Raw genomic sequence first — 7500 nt, 5'->3', positions numbered from 1 at the left:
CATGGTGACGACGTGTCCAGGTCAGAGCAGGACGCGCCACGGAGCTCTGCAGTGAGTCTTGGTAGCCAAGGTAAAAAAAAAAATGACAATATTTTTATATATTTTCCGATGTCACTCGCTCCACTCACGAGAGCAGCAGCTGTTATGATCCAAGGCTTTGAGGAATATAAGTCTGACAGTAATATCGTGCTGCTGGTGAAACATTCTGAGCAGCAGGCACCCTGTCAGCTGTTCACCCTGAAGCACGGAGGCGGGGCACCCACGTTGTCCACCTGAGTTCAGCGCGCATCGCCTTCATGATCCTCAGTGCATCATTCTGAATCTCTTCTCTCCACCCAGTCCCCTCACCACCCCCATCCCTCTACTCTCCCCGCCGCCCTGGTCTCCTCTCCCCGTCACTTCCTCCAATCCCGGCACGTATCCTCGCTCTTGCGTTAAATTCCTGCGGCGTGGCCTGCAGCGTGAGGACAAACACAACCCCGCACAGGGGTGGCCAGGATAACGTGGAGGCTGTGGTGGTGGTGGTGGTGGTGATGCGTGTCCTCGCATACCAAGCATGGCCAAGACCGCTGCTCACAGCCCTCAGAATTATGTTGTCATCAGCGTCTGAAACTGGTCGCCGCCATAACCTGCGGCAAGTCCAGGGCGTCTTGGGAAGTTCACTACGGTTAGGTCACTCCTGTCACACACACACACACACACACACACACACACACACACACACACACACACACACACACGCGCGCGCGCGCGCGCGCGCGCGCAGACATTGAAGTGCGCGCTTGTGGTTTGCTCAATAAATTTATAATCGGATTTTATTTAATTATATTCATAAGTGAAGGAACGATTGGTGCGACCGACAGCGTCATTTTCTGATAAAAGAGCTTTTTCAAAGAGTCTTTACACTTTGGCATTATTTACTAAAAGTTTGCTTACACCTACGTCAATAAAACTCCCACGCGCGATGTGCACGTGTGGCGAGCGTCCCTCCCCTGCACCCCCTCCCACTCCAGCCCCCTCTCCGTGCTCCACAACTATTCACGTGCAGCGGGGACGTCTGGTGCACTGACTGTCTCAAGATAAGAAGGGCGCTGCTCCCGCCCCGTCGCGAGCACCGTCCTCGCGCCGCCGGAGCAGCTGGTTGGTGGTGGCGGCCGCGGCTCACATGTGGCTCAGACGCGTGGCCGCCGGAGTGCCGGGAAGGCCGCTATCCCTCTCCCGCTCACGCCGCCCAACATTCGCCGCTCAGCCCGACCACGCCACTTCACAGACATCCCTCGGCCAACCACTGAGGCGTGAGCACAAATTAATGTGGTCCAGTTCAGTGACTGTTGCTAATGACAACAAGTGTCTGGGCTACCAGAGATAAGAGCCACAGTACGTTCATTCATGAGTGCCGTGTGGGTTCATTCATGACTGGGGTTGTAGTACGCGCGAGTGTGTCTACAGCTGGAAGGAGTTCATAAAAAGACGGCATCTCTGCAAGCCGAGCGGCGCCTTTCTCCTTCTCACTGAGTGGCGGAACACTAGAAAGGAAACCACAAGAACCGTTGCTTGTGGCTCAAGAGTGAAGTTCAGCAACAGAGGTCCACTGCAGCCCGCAGCATGGTGTATCAGATCTTCAGGGAGCTGCGGGTCCAGCGACGCTACACAGAGCTCAGGGACCACGAGGCGCTGCCAGAAAAGGTAAGTTCCTGTAATTGTGCTTTTCATGTTGGCGTTATGTCCCACTGACACGCGACCTGCCCTCCCACATTACACGCCACTTCCGGTAATCACCCCCTGACGCAAGAACAGATGACAACATTCTTGCGTGCCCACGCCAGACAGGCATCGCTTCCCTTCACCATCCACCCACACCTGCTCGTCCCGGCCGCTTAATTAATCCCAACAATAAAGCCATCCAGAGCGTTGGACTGAATGGTGAACTGCAAAATCTCCACAATAACTTCATCAACAAACCAGATCACTTACATCAACACTACATTCACCTTTTCTAAATAGAAGAAAAAACGGATAGTAATCTTTAGAGCTTCCTCAGTCCCTCGTCAGCTTATCTCCGTTATCAGCCCATAAACTCCTGCTTCCGCTGAAAGCTCTCACTCACTTTCATTAATCTTCCTTGGTGCGGAAACATCCCGTCGGCAAAGATTACCCTCATTCATTAGTCCTCTCTGCGCGTCGTTCAAGGGGGACGCGAATCTTTCTTGTTCTTACAACTAGTGTAATTAAGCGGAGTGACGTGCAGGGTATGGTTGTATTAAGCCAAGATATAAAGATTAAGACTGATGCCTCACTCTCCCCTCTGCCAACCCTCTAGGATGAGAGCAATTACTCCATTCGGCTCATTGTGCACATTCATACATTGGTGTCAAGGGCCGCATTAAGTGTGCTGCTGCCACGGTGTCGTGTCGCCCTCGCTCGCTACACTCACGGCCGCGTCGCCTAAGTGTGTGCACAACAGCATCGCTCAGGCCTCGTTCTGTTTGCTACTTTACATTTGTCAACATTAAATTGCACTTACCATTTGTCTTGCCGCAGCCAGCACGGTGAGTCCACACGGGCCCTCCTGTCGCGGCGAGAGAGACGTGACGCCGAAGCGGATCACGGGCGCGACAGACAGCGCCACCCTCCCGCCCGTTTCTCACGCCCACGGTCATCTGGTGTGCCTGCGAATAGATAAAATTTTATGAGAGTCTGTTCTCTGTATAGTTATTTCAATTGGCACTATATATTTTTTCCTCTCTCTTTTTTTTATGGATCGGTTCGTCCATTTGGTCTGATTGAGTGTCCCGATATACGGATAGGAAAATATTCAAATGTGATAACAATCCCATTAGTTCATATATCATTCGGGCATCCAATTAGTATAAAGCATCGCCCGCCAGATAAAGCCCATAACGCTCAGCATGTCACGCCTGTCGATGAGCAGTGGCGGTGGTGGCGGCGGTGGCGGTAGTGGTGGTGTTGGTGGGACGCGTATATCGGGCCGCTATACAGTCTCCGCCACACACCCCCCGCACTTACTACTACGTCGAGGAATTTCCGTTAAGCAGCGCAGCCTTTTAAGTACAGCACATAGAAAGAAAAAGCAGTGAGCGCAGTACTAATTGTAACGAAACGCTTCACTCATGCGTATCTGGTATTCACATAATTTTCTGCGAACGATTACAAAAGAAAAACAAACAGATCCTTCATATGGTGCTTGATTACACTACAATACAGTAACTATTGGTAAAAGAGATAGGACAGCACAGTGGAAGGCTTCTGCCCATCTATCGATCCTTGCACGCTGTCCTCCATGCAATTGCCTCAGTGTATGGAGACATTTTTTTTTAGAATGATTTAAGAATATTACAAAAGAAAACACCAACACCACCACCACCACCACCATCTCCTCCTACTCTTACTCCTCCATCCTCCTCCTCCTCCTCCTCCTCCTCCTCCAGCTCTTACTTTTCCCCCATTCTCATTTCTCCCATTTCCCCTTTCTCCCTCTCCCTCTCCAGCCTCGGCCCGCTGAAAATATACGTGTTCCCTGAAGGGGCTGTGGTCGAAGAAATGTCACAACTATTCTCGGGTCTGCGTCGTCAACAATGTGGCTATACGACTTTTTTTTTTCTCTCGTATTATATTTCTATTTCTCTCCCCCTCTCGTTCTCCCTCTCTCTCACTTTTTTTCTAGGCCTTGATGTGAGTAAGTAGAGTTAGTGACTTTGATATTGTTATTTTTTTGTGATTGAGTACGTGTGTGTGTGTGTGTGTGTGTGTGTATGTGTGTGTGTGTTATTGTTCCACTGAGATTACGGTACTGTTATATTGTGATTTTGATGACTCTCTCTCTCTCTCTCTCTCTCTCTCTCTCTCTCTCTCTCTCTCTCTCTCTCTCTCTCTCTCTCTCTCTCTCTCTCTCTCTCTCTCTCTCTCATGCGTACTCGGCACCACTCATCTCTCATCTGTATCCTTTAAGTTGGCAGCTATTACTACTGAATAACAAGCCGTGGGAATCTCTTATCGGGCTCCACACACACACACACACACACACACACACACACACACACACACACACACACACACACACACACACACACACACACAGTCGGCAGGGAATTCACAGTTCGTAACATACGGGTAAGATAAACACACCCACATGATGGGCTTTTAGTAGGACTTCTCGAACATAGCTCCCAGTACTGTTCACGTCCCTCCCTCCCTCCACCCATCCACCCACCCGCCTGCCTCCTCCTCCTCCCCCTTCTCCTGTCCCAAGCTGTCCTCCTGTTGTTCCTAATGTTGATGCTGCTGCTGCTGTTGTTGTCGTTGTTGTGAAAATCCAGCATTTGTGTATTTATTTTCTTCGTGTTCTCTTTTTCATTACTGTTACGTATGTTATCCAATTGCTTCTGCTGGACATAAAGACTGAACTCGAAAAAATGCCCGTGTATCCCTTCCTTCAGTTTCTAATATCGAGGCAATGTGCGCTCGTCAAGGCAAGGCCGAAAACTGGGCGGACGGACCTGAAGGATCATAGAGTTGTAGGCCGAGTGGCACGCATCCCCTTCCGTCCCCCTCGTCTCCTCGACACAGCTTTATGAAGTGTTGCTCCCGCTTGGTACTCGTGTTTCATCACTGTTACTTGATGGTGCTTCCTGTCCCCCCAGCCCCATTCTCTCTCTCTCTCTCTCTCTCTCTCTCTCTCTCTCTCTCTCTCTCTCTCTCTCTCTCTCTCTCTCTCTCTCTCTCTCTCTCCGCCGCTACTGTTTTCACGTGCTCTCACTCGAGTTAATCCCTCGCTCCCGCTCGCCGAGTTGGTTCCTGCCGCTGTATCCCGTGTGGCTCTTAGTTCCAAGCTCCGCGTAGTAATATCAGCGATGCCTTCCACCCTGGGCGCAGTAATATTAGTCGTGTGTGGAGCGCGTCGGCAAAGTAATATTCGTATTGTTTTGCTTGGCCGTCCAGCTGCAGCAACGGCCCCCAGCCCTCGGGAGCAGTGCGGCAGGGAGCAGGGCAAGCACCGCACGCCACGATTGGGACCCCCGTTCATTAACTTCAAAGGACCTTCTGTACAATAGCGACCGAACCTGCAGACTCACTCGCGGCGGAGACAGGACAATCGTGCAGCCAGTCAGCCAGTCAGCCAGCCAGCCAGCCAGCCAGCCAGCCAGCCAGCAAGCGCAGTCCAAGCCATCCCATTTCAGCCAGCCAGCGGTTCACATGGCCACGTATATACAAAACGCATCGTCCCTCTCGCATCGCCTTTGTCTCCTGCTTCACCATGGGACAAGTTTATGGTCACGAAGGAGATTTCTCACTTTTTCACGGTAAAGGGAAGCTCTTTTTCTTATCATTCATTCGCTCATTGTCATCAGGAAACAGTTACTCATCTTCTCATGACAAGCACACGTTATCTTTTATCATAACTCGCACATGAAGGTTATAATGTAAACGTCCAGCACAAACTAATCCTCAAGCCTCCACCAGTCACAGGGGACCACAGCTGCCACGAGCCTGCCTGTGTGCGAGTCGATAAGGAGCCTCGTCTATCAGTGTCCCTCACCTGTACCCGCCAATGACACCCTCTAATCAGCGGCTCACAGCTGGATTAAAGAGTCAGGTAACACGGAGCCAACCAGAGCACACACAGGGAATATTGCCGTGATGTTACCCACCAAAGGCCAAACCTCATTCTTTCTTATATTTGCCTTTCTTTCATACGTCTTTTTTATCTTTTTTTTATCTTTTCTTTTTTGGCGTGTATATATTCTTTCATAAATTAGCGTGAGTTTCGAATGTATGTTCCATCTCTCTCTCTCTCTCTCTCTCTCTCTCTCTCTCTCTCTCTCTCTCTCTCTCTCTCTCTCTCTCTCTCTCTCTCTCTCTCTAGTTCCCCTCATATCTCTGCATTATTTACCTCCCCTCAGGACACTACCGTCTCTCCCTTTACTGTTGTGTTTATCCCAAACGCTATTCATTATTAAAACTATTGCTTTCCTACGCTGCGAGAGATTACTACCACCACCACCACCACCACCACTATCACTACCACCACCACAACCACCACCACCGCCACTACCACCACCACCACCACTATCACTATCACTACCATCACCACCACCACCATCACTATCACCACCAGCACCACCACTACCACTACCACCATCATTGCTACCACTTTCTTCAGTACCACCATCACCACCACTACTACTGCCATCAGTGCCACCATTGACAGTATCATCTCTACCACCACCACCACCACCACCACCACATAAATTATTCACCCTCCATCACTCCAAATGAACGCCGCTGCAATTGGAAACGACAAACTAAATAAATTAAACAGGTTAGGATGGGCTGGAGATAGAGGTGTGGGTGGGTGGGTGGATGTGATGGGGGGAGACAGGGAGGGAGGGGAGAGAGAGAGAACGGGAGAGGACGTTTGCGATGTGGGAGTTAGGGCGCGTGTTTTCAGCTGTGTGTGTGTGTGTGTGTGTGTGTGTGTGTATGTGTGTGTCCCGTTTTGTCGAGTTTGAAAAAAAGTTCATTGCACAAGCAAGAAAAGAAAAATGTGTGTGTGTGTGTGTGTGTGTGTGTGTGTGTGTGTGTGTGTGTGTGTGTGTGTGTGTGTGTGTGTGTGTGTGTGTGTGTGTGTGTGTGTGTGTGTGTGTGTGTGTGTGTGTGTGTGCAAGGGGACACAAAGAAAGGGCATAGCTGATAGGAAATTGGGTTGGGGACATGTATGCGAAACATGGGTGAAAGAACACACTGAAAACATGAGTGAGGGGGACATGGGTGACGGTTCAGGGGTGATGGGACACAGTGAAGGGGACATGGGTGATGAGACAGTGAAGGGGACGTGGGTGAAGGGACAAGAAAGCCTTGCCGCCTTATTGAAGGGATGAAGCTCATGTGACGTCACTGTTGAGGGGGATATGTCGCTGCACCCAGACACTCATGACCCTTCTCCTCCTCTTCCTCCTCCTCCTCTTCCTCCTCCTCCTCTTCCTCCTCCTCCTCCTCCTCTTCCTCATAATCCATCTCTTTTCCTTTCCTTTTTTCTTCCTTTCTTTCTCCCTGTGTTATACTATCTTCTCCTCCTCCTCTTTTCCTTTCCCTCCTTTTCCTCCTCCTCCTCCTCCTCCTCCTCCTCCTCCTCCTCCTCCTCCTCCTCCTCCTTCATTGCTGCTCATAATCCATCTCTTTCAGTTTCATATTTTGTTTCCTTCTTTCTTTCTCTCCATGTTGCCTTATCTCCTCCTTCTCGTCTTTCTTCTTCTCTCTCTTTTTTCATCTTCTTCCCCGTCTTCTTCAGCTTCTCATTCCATTTCCCCTCCTCCTCCTCCTCCTCCTCCTCCTCCTCCTCCTCCTTCTCTTACAGATCCTAATCCTCTTCTTCAGCTTTTTTTTTCTTCTTCTTCTTTCTCCTCGTGTTATACGCACTACCTCCTCCTTTTCCTCCTCCTCCTCCTCCTCCTCCTCCTCCTCCTCCTCCTCCTCCTCCTC

The 7500-nt window shown here is 50.4% G+C and overlaps 2 protein-coding genes across 3 annotated transcripts in view; one reads left to right on the top strand and one right to left on the bottom strand.

The window, feature by feature from the left end:
* The window catches only part of LOC135089678 (uncharacterized), a 71005-nt gene that overhangs the window by 23329 nt on the left and 40176 nt on the right, over nucleotides 1-7500 (bottom strand). For both annotated transcript variants that reach the window (XM_063985599.1, XM_063985607.1), the window contains exon 2: nucleotides 2525-2669. In XM_063985599.1, the coding sequence (XP_063841669.1) occupies nucleotides 2525-2527 (3 nt within the window). In that variant the 5' untranslated portion in view covers nucleotides 2528-2669. The remainder of the gene's footprint in view (nucleotides 1-2524; nucleotides 2670-7500) is intronic.
* Nucleotides 1128-7500, top strand: part of LOC135089699 (uncharacterized) — a 38832-nt gene continuing 32459 nt past the window's right edge. The window contains exon 1 of the mRNA XM_063985633.1: nucleotides 1128-1686. Coding sequence (XP_063841703.1) covers nucleotides 1606-1686 — 81 coding nt within the window. The 5' untranslated portion in view covers nucleotides 1128-1605. The remainder of the gene's footprint in view (nucleotides 1687-7500) is intronic.

Source organism: Scylla paramamosain, chromosome 3 (genome assembly GCF_035594125.1).
Source record: "Scylla paramamosain isolate STU-SP2022 chromosome 3, ASM3559412v1, whole genome shotgun sequence".
NCBI lineage: Eukaryota > Metazoa > Arthropoda > Malacostraca > Decapoda > Portunidae > Scylla > Scylla paramamosain.
Note: the sequence above shows the minus strand (reverse complement) of the source record. Positions and strands in the feature narration are given on the sequence as shown.